The following is an 18,860-nucleotide window of genomic DNA, read 5'->3' as shown; positions in this document are numbered from 1 at the left end:
AGCATTTGACGGATATATAACACACAAAAAAACGTAATGTCTCTGGAGCTCGTGCAGGGGTGGCATGTGGGCAGAAGTCCTCTCTGTCTAAGTGTCATATTGGCAAAGTGTCCTGGCAGTTAGACAGGGAAAGTGACAGGTAAGCTGTGTGTACTAAAGAAACAAACTTGCATACATTATAATTACTGCTATAGAATTTTTCTCAGATTCCTACGACCAAACCATCACAACATATTTGCTGCCTCACTCATCATTGAAGCTGTTGTTGGTTTACAATCCTAACGCCCACTTCGCCCCTTAGTAAATTCTGTCCACATAAGTTCCTCTCTCCTTCCCTCGCCCATGTACAGCTCCCATGCACTATTCACTTTGCTGAATCACCTTAACCCATCTCATCCCACTGCTCAACACAAAGATCGCTCTCATAAACCACAGAACCATCTGCTGTCTCTCTCCATTCTCCTGCTATTATCTGCAGGGGACATCTCTCCCAACCCTGGTCTTCCCTTTTCTTTTGCCAAGCTCAACGACTTACCTGCCTCACATAGAAACCCTGCAAATCTCCTCAACATTTCTTGTATGTCTTCTCCTGTCTTTTTTAACTGTGCGCTCTGGAATTCTCGGTCCGTGTGCAACAAACTCACCTTTATGCATGACTTATTCCTCTCTAACTCTCTCAACCTCCTGGCTCTTACAGAAACATGGCTTCACCTGTCTGACACTGCTTCTCCTGCTGCCCTATCTCCTGGTGATCTCGACTTGTCTCATACCCCCAGACCGGAGAAAAGGCAGGGTGGAGGAGTAGGTATAGTTCTTTCACCACACTGCACTTTCCAGGTCATTACCCCTGTCCCCTCACTCACATTCCCCTCCTTTGAAGTCCACATCCTCGGACTCTTTCACCCTTTTTCTCTCAGAGTGGCAGTTGTCTACCGCCCCCCCCCCCCCCCCCCCGGGCTCACCCCACCAATTCATGGATAATTTTGCTGCCTGGCTTCCACAATTTCTATCCTCTGAAACACCCACTCTCATCATGGTCGACTTCAACATCCCCATTGATAAACCAATCTCCCGATCTGCCTCCCAGTTTCTATCTTTAACCTCCTCCCTAGGTCTGTCAAAACTTACTAGCTCTCCTTCACATGAAGAAGTGCATTCGCTTGATCTGGTCTTCTTCCGTCTCTGCTCAGTTTCTGACTTTATTAACTCTCCTCTCCAGCTCTCTGACCACAACCTTCTCTCCTGCTCTCCCCTGTCCCAATCTGGCCGCCAAACATTACAAGAACACGCTCAAAAATGCATTGGAAGAAGCAGCCCTCCTACACTCCGAACCTCTCAAGAAAGACGAGGACGCCTTAACCCCGCTTTCTTCAGCGGTGCTTGAGATGTGCCGAATGTCTGTGGAGAAAAAAATCGCATTTGGCTGCAGATTTCTTCCATTACAAATTTATGCTCAAAACTTACAACTCTGCCCTACACAGAGCAATACAAGTCTATTTCACCTCCCTCATCTCCACACTATCTAATAATCCAAAACGCCTCTGATTATTTTCAGTCCCTCCTTAGTCTTAAAGTGCAGACACCAATCACAGATCTCAGTGCTGAAGACCTGGTCTCTTATTTTAAAATTAAAATGAACAACATTCTGCATGATATTGTCTCTCAGTACCCTAGTAACATCGATCTCCTTCCCTCCCGCACTCCCTCTTCTTCACTTTCAGAATTTGACCCAATAACAGAAGGTCTCTAGGCTCCTCTCCTTCTCGTCCTACTACGTGCCCTAGTGATCCTATCCCCATACACCTCCTCCAGCCCCTCTCCCCAGCTGTCACCAGTTACTTGACTGAAATTTTTAACCTCTCTCTTTCTTCTGGTATCTTTTCCTCCTCTTTTAAACATGCCATTTTAAACCAATTACTGAAAAAAACAACTCTTGACCCATCGAGCGCTGCTAACTACTGGCCGGTCCCTAATCTCCCCTTCATCTCCAAACTCCTGGAACGCTTGGTCTACTCCCGCATTATCCGCTATCTCTCTGCTAACTCCATTCTAGACCCACTACAATCTGGTTTCCGCACTCTTCACTCCACAGAGACTGCTCTTACTAAAGTCTCAAATGATCTCTTGGCAGCTAAATCGGACGGTAAATATTCTGATTCTTCTGAATCTCTCTGCAGCCTTTGACACTGTAGACCACAAACTCCTACTTAACATGCTCCACTCATCGACCTTAAAGATACAACTCTCTCTTGGTTTTCCTCCTATCTCCCTGACCGCTTGTTTAGTGTGTCATTTGCTGGTTCTACTTCTTCTCTACTCCCACTTGCTATCAGAGTTCCTCAGGGATCAGTCCTAGGTCCGCTCCTCTCCTCTCTCTACACAGCGCCTATAGGACAAACTATCAGCAGATTTGGCTTCCAGTACCATCTCTACGCTGATGACACCCAATTATATGCCTCTTCCCATGACATCACCCCTGCTTTAAAACAAAACACCAGTGATTGTCTGTCCGCTGTCTCTAACATCATATCCTCTCTCTATCTGAAATTGAATCTTTCTAAAACGGAGATCCTTGTGTTCCCACCGTCTACTAACCTACCTAATCCTGATATCTCCATCTCAGTGCGTGGCCATAACTCCTCGGCAGCACGCCCGCTGTCTCAGGGTTAGTTTTGACTCCGAGGTTTCCTTAACTCTTCAATCACTTGCACGCTCCTGTCATTTCCACCTCAAAAACATCTCCAGAATCCGCCTTTACTTACTGAGGAAACAACCAAATCTCTCATTGTCGCTCTGATTCACTCTCGCCTTGACTACTGTAACTAATTATTAGTCGGCCTTCCCCTCACTAAACTCTCCCCTCTATCCTCAATGCAGCAGCCAGGATCATCCTGCCAATGCCTCTACCCTGTGCCAGTCACTGCATTGGTTGCCCATCCCCATCAGAATTAAATTCAAACTTATTATTCTCACCCACAAAGTTTTCCACAGTGCTGCACCTCCTTACATTTCCTCCCTAATCTCTGTTTACCAACCTACTCGCGCTCTACGTTCTGCTAACTACCTTAGATTGAAATCCTCCATAATCCGAACTTCCCACTCCCGTCTCCAAGATATTTCTCGTGCTGCACCAGTCCTCTGGAATGCGCTACCACAGACAATCAGATTAATTCCCAATATATACAGTTTTAAACTTGCCCTGAAAACAAATTTTTTTGGACAGGCCTATAACATTCCCTAATCGGACTCCTTTCCTTGGCCCCACTAGTCATCAGAATAAGATTCCTTCACACTCCTTGCACCATACTGCATTTCATGTCCGTCATAGATGGATACTGGCTGGTGACCGGCTCATGCAGCTTTATGTGTACTACCCCATGTGTATATAAGATGGCTGGACCATTGTACAGAACAAACACTGTTACACTTTGTGTCTCCCTTCTTTCCTCATAGATTGTAAACTCTTGCGAGCCGGGTCCTCAATCCTCCTGTCTGAATTGTAAATTAGCTTTGTCACTATGTGATGTTTGATATTGTCTGTTTATTTTCCCTCTAAATTGTAAAGTGCTGCGTAATATGTTGGCGCTATATAAATAAAGATTATTATTATCAATTTTATTATAGCTTCAAACACTTTTTGGAAGCACACAAAATAGGAATGTCATGTCTTTTAGAATCATTCCAATAGGGAAGGTACTTAAACCTTAGAGAGGGGGGGACTGGAGGAAAGTTCTGTTGAACAGGAAAGCGATGTGGATTCTTAAAATGGATACAAGATTTCCCAAGGGTTTAAATTATAGAACCGATTTGGTGTATATCTATTAATCAGCCACTTCGCTATCCCTCCTGTATGCTATACCAATAGCGGGAATGTTAGAAGTAGCACTTTCTAACAAAATCTCTTATACTTGCATTTATATTCGAATGTGTTTCTAGACACATATATAATATCATTTTATGTAACCCCTATTTAATGAGTATGTAGTCTCATCCCGATCCGTGCCTGATTGCTTGTATATAACCGTTTCCATTTATGCCAGCAATCACTATTCTGATATTTAAAATAGGTTGCACATGACTAATGATTTTATACATGCATTACCTGTTTAATAATCCTCCTTTCGTGGTCACATGCCTTTCCAACATCTGATCTATAAATCAGACCGTTCACATTAGCAGAGTAGCTAGGAGTAAGAACCGAGAGGTCCGAAACGCGTAGGCGTTCTGTGCCCGGGATTTAATTTTTTTTTTAACATTTGATACCAATAAAGTAGAATTGAATTAGAAATACATCGTGTGCCGGACCCAGCTCTTGAACTTCTGGATAATAAAGCCGGCACCCGCTGCAGATGGCACGAGCACCGCTCCTGTGCCCGCTTCATCCTCAGGACGTTACTGTACACCCTTTTGCGGTAAGGCACCACTAAAAAGGGCGTACAGTAACACCCAAATGCAGGAAGGTGTTAAGGACAGAACTATTTCTGTCTTTAATCACCTACCGCCGCAGTCAGTTCGGACGTGTCACTTTAAAGGAGTGGTGCAACTAACGAAAGGGTCCCTAAAAGTACTCCTTATTTGAAGCTAGTACACTCTCTGTGCAAAGGCAGAGGGTGTACCATGTGCAGGAACGACCGTAGTGAATGGAGGGCATAGAGAAGGGATGGTCTATAATAAGCTTGGAAACTGACTCTGGCGCCGCACTAATAGGCAGTGGTCGGGTTGCACAGAGCAGTGACAGACTATACTGCAAAGTAGCTGGGGAACTGATCCGGCTCTCCTGTGCAATCTCTGCTTTCTCGGCAGTGGAAAAGCAGAGTACAAGAGAGAACCTTATAACAGGAGTGGAATCAGTGCGCTGAATGTTCAAAGATAGATCTGGCGAAACAGTGTTTTACTGCGCATGCGTGTCCTCTTGAAAGCATAACTAGAATGACGTGAATGGACCCACATGAAGAAATAGCAGGGGGTGCCATTCGGAGTTTGTAAGTTCAATAACTCGGGATGCATATATATTTTTTAAATACTTCCAATGGTGAAAAGTACTAGCTTCAAATAAGGAGTACTTTTATGTGCAATTTCGTTCCTGCAACAACCTCTATAAGGGTATGTGCACACGGGGTGGATTAGCTGCAGATTTTCTGCAAAGGATTTCATTGCAGAAAATCCGCAACGTATTACAGTAGCAGCAATGTGGATGAGATTTCAACTAATACAGAATCTAGTACTCATGACTTGTAATGTTAAAGAGTACCTCTGGTTATAATGACATTATATAGGAAAACTATTATTGTGCAGGAATTGTATTACCATTATTGCTTCAAACTACAGCACGGACGACCCATAGTCTGTGTTGCCAGCTGCTTATAACACTGCATTAAGAGACAGAGCGTCCTACTGGTCTCCGTGGCTCCCATATCCAGAACGGCCGCCAGCGCTGTACAATGTAATGTGACCTCTAATGCAGAGCTACGAGCAGCCGGAAGCATGGACTATGGGCAGTCTATGTGTAGTTAGTAGCAAAAATATGAATACAAGTCATTTAAAAAGACGATCATTGGCACAGTCCTGCACTATAATAGTTTTTCTATATAATTTTAGTATAACTGGAGGCACTTTTTAATATCTATAAGAAAGGCGTCCTGGACCTCCTTGAACTTGCTTAATGAACCAACAATCACAATATCCTGTGCTAGAGAGTTCCAAAGTCTCACTGCTCTTAAGTAAAGAATCCCCACCTATGTTGGCATAGAAACCTTTTTCCTCGAGATGTAGAGGATGCCCCCTTGTCCTTGTTACAGCTGTAAGAAGATCATTAGAAAGATCTCTGCACTAATATTTATACATAGTAATCAGATCGCCCCTAAGCAGTCTTATTTTCTAAACTGAATAGCCCCAAGTTTAATAACCTTTCTTGGCACTGCAATCCACCCATTTCCATAACTACCTTGGTCGCCCTCCTCTGCACCTGTTGTAGTTCAGCCGTGTCCTTCTTATAAACAGCTTCCCAAAATTGTGCACAGACCACACGTGGAATATTGACTAGTGATTTGTATAGAAACAAAACTATGTTCTTGTCATGAGCCTCTTTTAATGCATCCTCTAATTTTATTTGCTTTGGCAGCAGCTGCCTGGCACTGGTTGTTAAAAGTTACGTTTACTGTCCACCACTTTTTAATTGGTCCTGTAGTTTTTTGGGGCTTTCGTGCTTTATAATAAACCTTGTGTATTTCTCTGTGCTACCACAAGTGGACAACAATCTGCTCTGTATAGTCGGTTAAAAATGTTCCAACCTCTCCCATAAGAAGCCAACTGGGGTTGTATAATCTACATTATCTGTGGATAATCGCTATTTTAGCCCCTTGGTACCGGAGCAATTTTTAGTTTTTTCATCTATTCCTCCCCAACTTCTTTTATTTTTCCATCAACATAGTCATATGAGGGCTTACTTTTTGTGGGACATGTTGTCGTTTTTAACAGAACTATTTAATGTACCATATAATGTACTGGGAAACTGAAAAGTAATTATTTGTGGGGCACAATTGGAAAAAAAACCTACAAATCTTTCATTATTTTTTTTGTGTTCCGTGTGTCATGCCGTCCACCGTCTGGAAAAAATTACATATTCATTTTATTCTGCAAGTTAATATGTTTATGGTGATGGTGATAGCAGCCGTAGGGAGTGGACTCTGCCCGTGAGCGCGATCCATACGTCTCCTCCGCACCATGATGTATGGTGTCTTCATGGTGCAGCAAGTGGTTATAGAGCATCTGTTTATTGCGCCATTCTCCTATGCTGAAATATAACCCAATTGTGGCAATAACGATGAAGGAGCATCCAGTGGATTTTAAGGAGACAATTTTTGCTTAAATTATTTGCAGCCATTATTTGAGACCTGCAGAGGTTCTTACTTTTGTGAACTACTAGCCTAAAGCCGGCCATACACTCTAGATAGCTGTCACGTGAACCATCGTTCCTCACCTCCTCCTTATACATGAACGCTCGGTGGCGTGTGTATGTGTCTTCAATAGGGAGAAGGGAGAAAGCCACTGCCAGACTCCTCTTGACAGCGGCTTATCTACTAACAAAAGTGTCCGGCATGTTGAAATTCCACAGGCCGATCCTTCTTGCTCAGAACAACTGTCGTCAGGGAAGAGTTGGGAGGTCGCCATATATTAGAAAATCAGGGGGTCCAGCCGATAGACATCTAATGTGTATGACCAGCTTAGCACACTGGCAGTAACATACCTCATACGACTGCCCATCCTCCACACTGCAAATGAGTGGCATGTCACAGAATATGATTTTCTTGTTCCTTCCCACAAATGTGAACAGATGTGTAAAGTAATAGCCCCCACATCACAGATTTGCAGCAGGTGATCTCAATGTCTGTGGGGGGCCAATATTAATTCCTTCCAGCATCGCTCCTTACATGTTCTGCACGGACAGGAGGTAAAGCAAGGAACATGTGTTTGGTGCTCAGGCTTTGGCCCCATCAGGAAGGTCTGTCACACCCTCCGATTTTATGAGCAGGATAACTAAGGAAAAACGGTCAATCATTCTGTGTAGGCGGGGGGTAGCAGGACTCACAGACTTGGCAGCATTTAGAAGGGAACCAGTCAGTAGGTTTGGAGCCACTAAGCCCCCAGAATGTCGTTATGTAGCTGAAGTTTAGTGTTCCAAACCTGCCCACGTCAAAACCCTCCGTTTCTGCAAAAGAGCTTACAAGTTACTGAGAGAGGAATCCAGGAGGGGAGACCGGCGGCAACGAGCGCATTACATACAGCACAGGACGGTACTCCTCACTTTACTGCGGTCGTACAGTATACTGCTCCTGGATTCATTTATGCCAAAGGACACTCTTTTGTAATCTGTTTAGTGAATGGAGCGCTATGGATTTGTTGGACATATACAGGAAACTTGGGGCTCTAACGTGATGTGAAAAGAGCCGAAATTGTGGAGCTCCTACATTACATGTCATTGCACACACGTGTATATGTACTGCACATGACAGTATTAAGACTTCAACTTGGCTGCTAGTCTAGCCTGTGCCCACAGTAATGGCCAATATATATATATATATATATATACACATACATACATACATACACACACACACACACACACACACACACACAGGTCTCTGCTTACCTTGTGATAATAGTGGCCAGTAGTTTTCCATCATGACCTCCTCGTACAGATCCTTGTGTCCTTTTAGATACTCCCACTCCTCCATGGAGAAATAGACAGTGACATCATGACACCTTATAGGAACCTGACACACACAATGATACAGTCATTACCCAGACACCTCTAGTGCGGTTACTATATAATTTCCCAGCATTCCCAGCAGTGTCACCTCTCCAGTCAGCAGCTCAGTCATCTTGTTGATCAGTTCTAAGATCTTCTTCTTATTGTTCTTCTCATGTATACGGGAGTGAGGGGGAGGCTCTGTGATGGGGCTCAGACTACTGCTCCATCCTCCTGACTCATGGATGATGGGAGACGTACTGTCACCCGATGTCTTCTTCACGATTGTGTACTCCTGTGTATGGAGAGAGACATTTAGCGAACTTAACACAGTATTCCCCACTCAGTAGAAAGAGGGAGATTGTGACCCTACTGTATAGAGCTCTAGTGACCCCACATCTGTAATATTGGAGACCTCACCTACAAAAAGACATTGAGAAAATAGAACGGGACCAAAACTTAAAAGGAAATAATATTGGGGCGACTAGATGAACCATGTGCTCTCCTCCTGCCGTCATCTTCTATGTTTCTATACAGATGTCATCCTGATCCTCCTGGTTCCTCCTACTTGTCATTCTCATTGCTCTACAATATTACTATTGCTGCATTGGTGATATGATACATAACTGACCATATTGATGGCGGATGTTCAGCTTTTCTGCTGTTGGCTTCTTGACGTCACTTGGAAGGTCTGGACGCGGTTATACAGGACTCTGGATTCTTCCTATTACTTCCTATTATGTACTGTCCCTTCCCTATGTGTGACTTGTTCTCTAATGTAGAAAAGTTTACCTCTCCGCTCAACAGGTAGATGATCTCCAAGGTGAAGTCTAATATTCTTATGCTCATCTCATTCCTGTCCTTGTCCATCGTTGGTGGGTCATTCAGAAGGAACGTTGTGGAGGAGATGAGAAAACTGGAGGATATAGTACTGCAGACGTCTTTATGAAGAAAGGAGAAGATAGAAATCACACAGCGGACAACATTATATGTGAAATACAGAACAAGAAGCGGATTAAGGGTACCATGGGTCTGCGCCCCCCCCCCCGAACTCTAAAGTCAGAACTTTGAAGACGCTGTACCGTTTATAATTGCAGATTTCTGTTTAGGCGGACACAGATCTGGAACGGTTTTGAATCAAATGTAAAAGCAAAATGAGCCATACAGAAGAGAAAAAACTGAATATTTTGAGACAATAAAGTGGTCAGGAGCTTTATAACTTTTTTTATTTTTGAGTCAATGGAGTGGTGTGTGAGGGATTATTTTTTTTTGCGGGAGGAGTTGTAGCTTTTATTGGCACCATTTAAAAGTACCATATAATGGGTGAATTGGAAAAAACTGAGATTGGTTTTTGGGGTTTAGTTTTTACTGTATATATTTACCTTCTCTCAAGGTAAAAGTAGATTTTAACAACTACTTTTACCTTAAGAGAATGTAAATATATACAGCCCCAGAACCAAGCTCAATACATATATACATCACCAGAACCAAGCTCAGTACATATATAGACCCAGAACCAAGCTCAGTACATATATACCACACTAGAACCAAGATCAGTACAAATATACAGACCCAGAACCAAATAATGGGTGAATTGGAAAAAACGGAGATTCCTCCATGGTTTTTTGGTTTCGTTTTTACTGTATATATTTACCTTAAGGTTTTAACATCTACTTTTACCTTAAGAAAATGTAAACATATACAGTCCCAGAACCAAGCTCAGTACAAATATACAACCCCAAAACCAAGCTCAGTACATATATACCAAACCAGAACCAAGCTCAGTACATATATACCACACCAGAACCCAGCTCAGTACATATATACCACACCAGAACAAAGCTCAGTACATATATACCACAACAGAACCAAGCTCAGTACATATATACCACAACAGAACCAAGCTCAGTACATATATACAGCCCCAGAACCAAGCTCAGTACATATATACAGCCCCAGAACCAAGCTCAGTACAAATATACAGACCCAGAACCAAGCTCAGTACATATATGCAACAGAACCGAGCTCCGTACATATATACGGCACCAGAACAAATACAGTTCAGTACAGAGATCATTTGCAAATTCAGTTTAACCCCTGCTGTATAAATTTGTACGACATAAAACAGCTCCCAGTATAGCCAGAACGATGGCTAGGTTATGCTGGGAGTTGCTATTTAACAAAAAAGAATGCTACCATCCGTCATCTCGTTGCAGATCATACAGTGACTACAGTACTGATCAGTCACAGGGTGAATAAAAATTTACATTCAGTGACTCACAGGTGATGTCTCAGATTATTTTTCTCTTTTTTTCTCCATCCGGTCCAGACTTCTTCTGGGCACGGCCCATTTCTGCAGTTTGCAGCTCAGATTTCTTCAGCTCCTCACTTTTCCAACATTTCCGCACCTATAAATGAAGATTAAATTTCTTATAATGCCACACTCTATGCTTCTAAATATAATAGTATCATAAACTGTGCCCCTGAATATAATAGTACTATACACTGTACTCCTGAATATAATAGTACTATACACTGTGCTCCTGAATATAATAGTACTATACACTGTGCCCCTGAATATAATAGTATCATGCACTGTGCTCCTGAATATAATAGTACTATACACTGCGCTCCTGAATATAATAGAACCGTACTGTGCTCCTGAATAGAATAGTACTATACACTGTGCTCCTGAATATAATATTACTATACACTGTGCTCCTGAATATAATATTACTATACACTGTACTCCACTGTGAGAAAAAAAGCCCCAACCGTGCTGGTTTAAAAATGTATTAAATAGTTACTGCAATCACTGGTTCATTTGCGAACCCACCTAGATTGCATTAGACAGATATATAGTGGATCAGCGTTCACATTGGTGCGTCAGTGGGTGGGAACCTCTAAAAGGAATACACTGGAGCCAGTCGTTCCCATACCTAATAACCCCAGTGCTGAGGTTGCCCCACGATACTCCTGACACCTACGCTCTAATCCCTTCTCTTTAGACCCTACGCGTTTCTATGTATCAATTCATCAGGGGTCAATGTATTATTGTAATCTAGCTAAAATGCCAGTGATAGATGATTGCAACCGATATTCTGCTACACACTCGGAAGCGTGCTCGCATGGATGTCAGCGGCACGCTTCACTGAGGACTCAGAGTTTATATAAACTATGCTCCTCCCCCTGGACTGAGGCAGAGCATCGTAAACGACCAATCACCAACGTCCACACGATCTAAGACGCGCGGCCATGTGACCCCCGGCGCGTCAGCTGACACACCCGGAAGATCAACATCGCCACACGCCGATCGCGCAGGCGCAATGAGAGGTCATGGGATGCATCTCATTACTGCCTTGAGCCCTCCAATCTCGGGGACGGAGCTACCAATACTTGACTGGGAATAAAGACTATCGTCCAACTCACCACAACAGTCTGGCATCCTTACGTCAAATCTACACTCTGTGCAAACAATTCTATAGATGAGAAGCATTTTTGTATGTACTTTTACACTTGAGCAAGGAGTTCGTAATCATAATAGAATAACTGTATCAAAACCGAACACCATGCTAGGATAATCATAGAGAATATTGTGTCTGCCATTGACATTATTCAAATGAAACAGGTAAAATTTGTCTGTTCATTCAAGCCCTCTGGCTGTGTACATGCCAGTCTGTAAATCCACTGCGCCTCCTTTCTAAGGATTAAATTATCCCAATCTCCTCCACGTCTAGGAGGTCGCACCAATTCAATCGCCTGGAATTTTAGGCATTCTGCTCTACCATTATGTTTATCATGTACATGCTTAGATATGGGAGTATCTCTCATGTTTGTCACATCCCCTACATGTTCCCTAATCCGACGACGAAATTGCTGAATGGTTTTACCCACATAGTTTAATGGGCATGGGAATGTAATAAGATATACCACTCCTGCTGTTTTACAGGTCACATAATCACGTATATCAAACTCCATTCCTGTCGTGACACATTTGAATTTTCTCCCATTTTGGATAAAATTGCATGCTCTACAACTACCGCATTTGTATGTACCTGGGACCTTCCTATCCAACCATGTTCCTTTGTGTGGTATGGGATCAAAACAACTTTGCATCACCCTGTCCTTAATATTCTTCCCCCTACGGAACGTAACTGATGGCTGGCGAGTAATCTGATCCACCAGGTCCATATCTGCACTAAGGATACGCCAATACCTCTTCAATATTTGCATGATTTCTGGTTGTTTAGTATCAAAGGTGCCTATGAGCCTGGTGATTTTCTCCTCTTTCCTTCTTTTTGGAACTAAAAGACTAGTCCTGTCAGAGTACCTTGCCACTTCATAAGCTTTTTGAATTACTCCTCTTGGAAATCCCCTGTCCCTCAATCTAGAGGCCAGATCTTTGGACTGCAGTTCAAAATCATCTAAGGAACTACAGTTCCTGCGGACTCTCATAAACTGGCCCCTAGGAATACCTTGTTTAAGGGGATAAGGGTGGCAACTATTCCACTGTAGGAAACTATTGGTTGCGGTCTCTTTTCGGTGCACTTTGGTACAGATTGTTCCCTCCTTTGTTTTAGTGATCTGAAGATCTAGAAATGACAGTGCCAGATCATTAATCTCACTCGTGAATCTCAGACCAAGATCATTCTTATTGAGGGCCGACACAAAGGCATTAAAGTCCTCTACAGTAGAATTCCATAGTAGTAACACGTCATCAATATATCTTATCCAAAGACCTATCGATGAGGTCCAGTCAGAAAATTCCTCACCAAAAACCACTGTCTCTTCCCACCAACCAAGGTATAAATTTGCATAGGTGGGGGCAGTAGGGCTCCCCATCGCCGTGCCGCGTTGTTGGTGAAAGATACGATCCTCAAACACAAATATATTCTTCACCTATACAAAATGCAGCATTTGCAATATAAGTTGGTTGTGAGCCAGATATGGAGTACCTCGTGTTCTAAGGAAGTATTCAACTGCTTGGCAGCCAAGCTCATGTGGAATAGAGGAATACAATGCCTCTACATCCAGGCTTGCCAGCAAAGTACCTCGTTCCAGCGTGACACCATCAATCTGTTTAAGGACATCCATTGTGTCACGCACATATGATGACAAACTCAGGACAAAGGGACGTAACACTACATCAATATATGTGCTCACATTTTGGGTCAGATTATTTATGCCTGATACAATTGGCCTACCACGTAAAGGCAGATACCCTTTATGGATTTTGGGTAGACTATAGAAACAAGCCAAAGTAGGAAATTGTGGATATAAAAAGTTTAACTCATTAGCACTAATCAGTGCTCTGCTCTTTGCATCCCGGAGCATGTCTAAGAGCTCCTTTTTAAATTGTCCTGTGAGGTTCTCTTTTAAAATGGTATAGCACTCAGGATTGAGCAAAATTGTCTTTTTTCCAAGGTGGTCAGAGCTTCTCGTTCTAACCGGGATTATTCTCCATTCGACCCCTTTCCTGATCCAATAGCTTTAACTCATCACCCACCAGTTCAACAAATAGGTCAACATTGGTAAAGTCCCCCACTGGCGGTAATTTCCTACTTTTAGTTTTCAGGTTAGTAAATGGTCCCTGTCCTGGAGGCCTACTAGATTCCTCAAGTAACCCCTCCTTTTTAATCAAAGTACGACTCAGCGCTGGATCATTTCTCTCTTTTTCCTATTACGTACCGCCAACTGTAGCGGGGATCCGAGCGGAGAGTTCGGAGACGCATCAGACTGGTGAGCTAGAGGTTTCCTCCCTGTTCCCTAGCATCATACTTATGTACGATGCTAGAAGTTCCTGCCTCTCCGCAGAACTACTGTCCCGTACTGTAATCATGTTTTCAGTACGGGACAGTAGTTACATGGAGAGGCAGGGACTCCTAGTATCGTACATAAGTATGATGCTAGGAGCCCGGCACCCTGCAGTGTGTTCGGTCCGGGACTTGCGGCTGAAATACATTCCGTCCATTACGGACGTAATGTGCTTGTGTGAATCCTGCCTTATGCTATGCTTGAAAATGCCCTCATTGAGAGGGTGAAACATTGCACTGAGATGTGGTAAATAAACCCTTTTTACACTTTGGAGTGCTGCTTCCCTGCTTTTCTTTGAAGCTCTGCACCCACTGAGGGGTTATTTGGCTACAGTGCTGCTCCAGATATCGTTTTTTCTTTGGATTATAGGGGTATTCCCAACACGGACATTTCTCCCCAGGATACGCCAGAAATGTCTGATAGATGCGGCTCCCAACTCTGACCATGCTCGGACGTATCTGGGACTCTTATAGAAGTGAATGGAGAGAGTCGTGTACATGTGTGCTCACCTCTCCATTCATTCTCCTCCTGGATGCAGTCTTCACCTCACCAGGCGGGTCAGAGGACCCCCATATATCAGACATTTATGGCATATAGAAAAATGTTTGTAGGAGAAATCCTCCAGCTCACCTTAAGCAGATTCACACCGCTGGCTGCGCTCGGATCCCCGTGTCGGCACACGGTATAGGAACAGGAAAAATGCAAGAGATAGATCCAGCTCAAAAACAAGGAAAGTGTTTAAAAAAGGAAACTCCGTTCCAATTTTATTCCATAAACGTATTTAAAATGGGAAAGATATATTCCAGGTACAAAAGGCGGTTGTGGGTATAGGCGGTGCCTACGCGTTTCGGACGACTGCGGCGTCCTTATTCATGGCTTGTTTAAACCAGGTAATATACAACTGGGGTTTATATCCGATCACACACGTGAATTGGATTGCGGTCCAGAGAGAAAGTCATTTGGAACGCAAAAGAACTTCTGGATTTGGCACTGATGCACGGGAGTATCAAATTGAATTGAATAGCAAGATCAAGTAAATGATTGATTTGTGTTAAGGTGCATGGCTATGTTATTTTACTGATAGTTTAAGATTCTGACAGTGAGTCATAATTGTATTGATGAGTGCGATTTGGCCGGATGTAAACCCCGAGAGCCACTGATGACTCACACTACAATAATGTAGGAAAAAAGAGGCTGAAACCATCCACGTAAACATCCATAGATGATGGTACAGTATTGATAAAAGTAAAATTCAATACTGGTTGGGAAGTACATAAACAATCAAAGGCACTATAATATAAATACATAGTATAGATCATTGGAGCATTTAATGGTGTACAATATAAGTGGCATTAGATATGTTGTTACAATTTTGGCATTTTACCTTCTATGTTTGGAACAATATTTTATGCTTAGTGATCATATGAATTACCTCTATTGCAAAAAGATGTCTTTGATGCATGAATTAGTACAGTGACTCGTTGTGAGTTTAAATATTTGAAATTTTCTTATTAACAGAAAAGACTATTTAATGACAAATACCGATTCATATCTAGTAGTGGAACATTAACTCTTTCTTTAGGTTAAGACCCTTGGGGACTCTAGTTTTGAGTCTGTATATCCAGAAAGCTTCTCTCCTTAGTATTTTATGTTTAAGATTGCCCCCCCCCCCCCGTTTGGGGGTATAGATCTATTCTATGGCGTAACATTTAAATGTGGTAGTTAATCTATTATGATGGGTTTATGAAATGTTTTGCAACATTAGAGATATTGGTGATATTCGGGTTTCTGATATAGCCTAGGTGTTCCAGTATTCTGGATTTGAATTTACGACCTGTACATCCTATATATTTCAGATTACACAACACATTCGATGTTGTAGATCACTGACTCGCTATTGCAGTTAATGTAATTTTTTATTGAAAACATATTGGTGCCGTCAGAATCGAAAAAAAACTTTTTTTGGAATCACATAAGAGCAAATTTTACAAGGGTTAGTGCCACATCTAAAGAAACCTTTGTGTTCTAGCCAGGTTGTTGTTGTTGTCTCATTAGAGGAGAAAAAGGAAGGAGAAAAAGAGCTGCCAAGGGAAGGAGCTTTTCGTGCAACTATTCTACAACCATCTTTTAAGATGCCCTCCAGTAGATCGTCTTCCATCAAAATTGGTAAGTATTTAGTGATAATTCCTTTTATTTCAGTGGATTGGTTACTTTGTTGAAGGATTAAGGTTGGTTTATTTGGATCAGATTTTGTGGAGGGATTGGATTTTAATAGTAAAGCAGCTCTTGGTTTGTTTGTTTTTGAGGTGATATCTGCTCTTCTTTTTTAATGTCCAATTAGGGTACCCTCTTTTGTGCAGCCTGTCACAAATTTGTTCTTGTTCCGATTTGTAATATCTATGGGAGCTGCAATTGCGTTTGGCTCTGTACATCTCACACACTGGGATGGAGTTGATGCTCTGTCTTGGATGATTACTTTTGGCATGTAAGATTGTATTGCCGGATATTGGGTTACGGAAAGTTTTAGAATGTACTTGCTCCCCTTCTATTCCTTTTAGTTCTAAATCTAGGAACACTATATTATTTTTGTCAAAAACGATCGTTTTTGGCCAAGTTATGAGCAATTTTATATTTATGTAAATGAGCTTTGAAATGGACAACTGGGCGTGTTTTTTTTTCGTATTTCCAACTGGGCATGTTTACTTGTTTTACTAACTGGGCGTTGTGAATAGAAGTGTATGATGCTGACAAATCAGCATCACCCACTTCTCATCGTTCCCACCCAGCTTCTTTCACTAAAGACACACAGCGTGACGTCACCCACAGGTCCTTCAACCTTGGCGTCGGTCAGAGAAGATACATCGGCTGAAAGGCGTCCAAAAGGTTAATATGCTGGTCTCTAGGGAGTTTGCTATGATTACCTGCACATGGTGATGCTTCTGCAAATTCAACTGTACGCCTGGAGCTGTGGTGTCTTCTCTCTTCCGACGCCAAGGTTGAAGGACCTGTGGGTGACGTCATCACTCCCAGCCAGCTTCTTTCACTGCAGACACAGCGTGACGTCACCCACAGGTCCTTCAACCTTGGCGTCGGAAGAGAGAAGACACCACAGCTCCAGGCGTACAGTTGAATTTGCAGAAGCATCACCATGTGCAGGTAAGCATAGCAAACTCCCTAGAGACGAGCATATTAACCTTTTGGACGCCTTTCAGCCTATGTATCTTCTCTGACCGACGCCAAGGTTGAAGGACCTGTGGGTGACGTCACGCTGTGTGTCTTTAGTGAAAGAAGCTGGGTGGGAACGATGAGAAGTGTATGATGCTGATTTGTCACCATCATACACTTCTATTCACAACGCCCAGTTAGTAAAACAAGTAAACACGCCTAGTTGTTAAAAACACAATACACGCCCTGTTGGAAATACGAAAAAAAAACACGCCCAGTTGTCCATTTCAAAGCTTATTTGCATAAATATAAAATTGCTCATAACTTGGCCAAAAATGAGCAATTTAAAAATAAAATAAAAATCTTTACTGTTATCTACATTGCAGCCCCGATCACATGCAATAGGAGATAGGGATTTGATAATCTGGTGACAGAGCCTCTTTAACCTGCGGTGTGGATTATAAACACGCAGAATATCGGATTTATATGGCGAATTCGCTGCGCATTTGTTGCAGAATTTCCCCATTAACTTCAATGGGAAAGTCAAGTTCCGCAACAAACATCATTGTTCCCAGAATCCTCTGCAGCTACACCGCGTGTTTGCAGCAACGCTAAAGGGTGCACATATAAGAAAGAAAGCGTCATGTGACCCCTGCAGCCAATCACAGACTAGAGAGGTCACATGTCATTATAGGGGTCACCTGGACACAGAGCAGCCGGAAGAGCAGGGACGTGTTGCTATGGTAACGCTCGGACAGGTGAGTATCGGCCTTGCTGTATTTTTCTAGTAGACATTCCAGCTGAATATTCGGCCGGATTTCCTTGCGTGTTGTGGGTCGTATTCGCTACGTGTGAACATTCCCTTAAACCGCACGGTGACCGACATTAACAAAAAATGTATAAAAGTTAATGAATAAGTTGTAGGTACCTAATAATATGTCATTACAAAATACGACTCGTCCCACAAAACATCCGACCACTACAAAGACCAGAAACAACAACTTACCGCTCTCTGAGGTTCACTCAATGATTGACAGCTCTCTACACACACTCATACAGGGATGGCTGATAACAGAGAGAACAACTGACCAGCGATGCTCCCTACCTCTTACTCGGCAATAGCTGAAGGAACTGTGATGACGTCACCGCCATGTGACCAGAGGGGCGGAGCTTATCAGTGGAGAGACGTGTAGTAGAAGGACCTGTGAGACGTCACCACCACGTGACCGGAGGGCGGAGCTTATAAGAGAGATGTGGCTGATAAAGGACCGCTGATGATGACCACGTGATATGAGGGGCGGGGCTCCGTGAGGGTGCGGGACTAATGTGCTGTGCGGTGAAATGATGATGATCAAGTGACATGAGGGGCGGATCCCTGTTAGGGGCGGGGCTCCTCTGCTCTGGAGAAGTGAAAGATTCAGCGTTTTCTTCTTCTATAGGTTGTCAGCAATTGTGTGAGAGCTGGAGCCAGGGGACTGCTGGGAGTTGTAGTCCTGTCCTTTTATGCCTATCCCTGTAATTTCTTCTGATATAATGTAATAACAGCTGGGACATGCTGGGAGTTGTAGTTCTCTCCCCTTATCCCTCATCCCTGTAATGTACTGTAATATGTAGTAATAGCCTGGCCATGCTG

At 42.9% G+C, this 18,860-nt stretch overlaps 1 protein-coding gene across 1 annotated transcript in view; it reads right to left on the bottom strand.

The window, feature by feature from the left end:
• Positions 1-18,359, bottom strand: part of LOC142656622 (uncharacterized) — a 46,229-nt gene extending 27,870 nt beyond the window's left edge. The window contains 5 exon segments of the mRNA XM_075831575.1: positions 8,150-8,273; positions 8,358-8,543; positions 9,041-9,189; positions 10,530-10,656; positions 18,234-18,359. Of these exon segments, the coding sequence (XP_075687690.1) occupies positions 8,150-8,273; positions 8,358-8,543; positions 9,041-9,118 (388 nt within the window). The 5' untranslated portion in view covers positions 9,119-9,189; positions 10,530-10,656; positions 18,234-18,359.
• Positions 18,360-18,860: the final 501 nt, after the last annotated feature.

This window comes from Rhinoderma darwinii, chromosome 1 (assembly GCF_050947455.1).
Source record: "Rhinoderma darwinii isolate aRhiDar2 chromosome 1, aRhiDar2.hap1, whole genome shotgun sequence".
In the NCBI taxonomy this organism is placed as follows: domain Eukaryota; kingdom Metazoa; phylum Chordata; class Amphibia; order Anura; family Rhinodermatidae; genus Rhinoderma; species Rhinoderma darwinii.
Note: the sequence above shows the minus strand (reverse complement) of the source record. Positions and strands in the feature narration are given on the sequence as shown.